This window comes from Monosiga brevicollis, genomic scaffold, assembly GCF_000002865.3.
Source record: "Monosiga brevicollis MX1 MONBRscaffold_27 genomic scaffold, whole genome shotgun sequence".
NCBI classification, from domain to species: Eukaryota; class Choanoflagellata; order Craspedida; family Salpingoecidae; genus Monosiga; species Monosiga brevicollis.
The window spans coordinates 449,017-450,415 of record NW_001865064.1 but is presented as its reverse complement, the minus strand read 5'-3'; the positions used below and the strand labels follow the sequence as shown (position 1 = coordinate 450,415).

The following is a 1,399-nucleotide window of genomic DNA, read 5'->3' as shown; positions in this document are numbered from 1 at the left end:
CGTCTGACCGAGGTCAGATTGCCAAGCATTTGATGCCGACAAGGCTCGTGCCGTGATTGGTAATTCTGAGGTTCAGGCCGTGCGCGACCTCTTGGTACCGCCCGGGCTGACCCCGTACATTGCTTCGACACCCGCCTCCACGTCTACACTGGCACCAGCCACGGCTGTGAGCTCCCCAACCGTTTCCTTCACCAAGGGTGAGCTCCCCAAGGCGTTGGCGGCCACGAAGGGCGTCACTGACCCCTATGGTTGGTCTGGTGAGCTTCTTGCCTCCATCTACCGCATCAAGGAGCACTTCAGTCAAGTCTTGGGCCCACGCCAGGGTCCTACCAGCGACCCGACTGCTCCTTCTGATGGAGACGCGCCTCAGGGCCCCACCACCGCCACTGGAGGTCCTCAGGTTGCCTTGAACAAGATCTTTCACCACATTGCCAACAACACCGTGCCCGAGTCGATTCGACATGCCCTTTGCTCCATCAACTACACTATCCTGGAGAAGGCCAATGGCAAGTTTCGACCCGTGGGCACGGATTCCATCTTCAACAAGGTTGTCAACCGCGCTCTGCTCGAGCAACAGCAGCCCCATATTGCCCACTTGCTACAGGCCAGTCCAGAGCTGGCTGTCAGAGTCAAGGACGGCATTTCAGCAGCGGTTGGCATGGCCTTTGGTGAGCTTCAAGCCTGTGAGTCTACCCCGGGCTGGACTATGCTCTCCCTCGATTTCAAGAGTGCCTTCAACTACACCGACCGAGCACGGCTGCACGAGATTGTGGCCGACAAGGTCCCTGGCCTCTTGCGCGCCTTTGAACGACACTATGCTCGACCCACTACCCACTGCATTGTCGACAAGTTCTTCAAGGTGATTGACATTGATGTTGGCCAAGGCATTGTGCAGGGCAACGAGCTATCGCCCTTCTTCTTTGCCCTGTACTCCTGTGAGGTCCTGGGTCTCCTCGACGCCAGCACTGACTACCGCTGCAAGATCATCAAATACCTCGACGACATTGTACTGATGGGTCCCGCGGAGGACGTGGCGGCCGACGTGGAGATTGTCAAGGCTCGTGCAGAGTCTGCTGGCCTTCATCTGCAGCCCAGTAAGAGCCGCTTCTACATGCCTCGCCACCATTCGGCTTCCATCACTGCTATCAAGTCTGTATTGCCAGATGCCATGCGCGAGACGGCCAACACGGGCATGACGGTCTTGGGAACGCCGATTGGCCGTCGCGAGTGGATGAAGAAGCAGCTGAACGACAAGGCAAAGCACATTGCTGGCAAGCTCAATGACATGCTGACGACCGGTGTCTCGCTTCAGGCCCTCCTCACGGCCATGCAGTACGTGCCTAGCCTCATCAACCACCTCTACACGCTGCCCCCAAGTCTCACGTCGGGCTGTCCGAGC

At 58.3% G+C, this 1,399-nt stretch overlaps 1 protein-coding gene across 1 annotated transcript in view; it reads left to right on the top strand.

The window, feature by feature from the left end:
* MONBRDRAFT_11254 (uncharacterized protein) overlaps window positions 1-1,399 on the top strand; it is a gene marked incomplete at both ends in the record, with an annotated part of 3,839 nt that overhangs the window by 1,263 nt on the left and 1,177 nt on the right. The window contains one exon of the mRNA XM_001749047.1: window positions 13-1,391. Within this exon, the coding sequence (XP_001749099.1) occupies window positions 13-1,391 (1,379 nt within the window). The remainder of the gene's footprint in view (window positions 1-12; window positions 1,392-1,399) is intronic.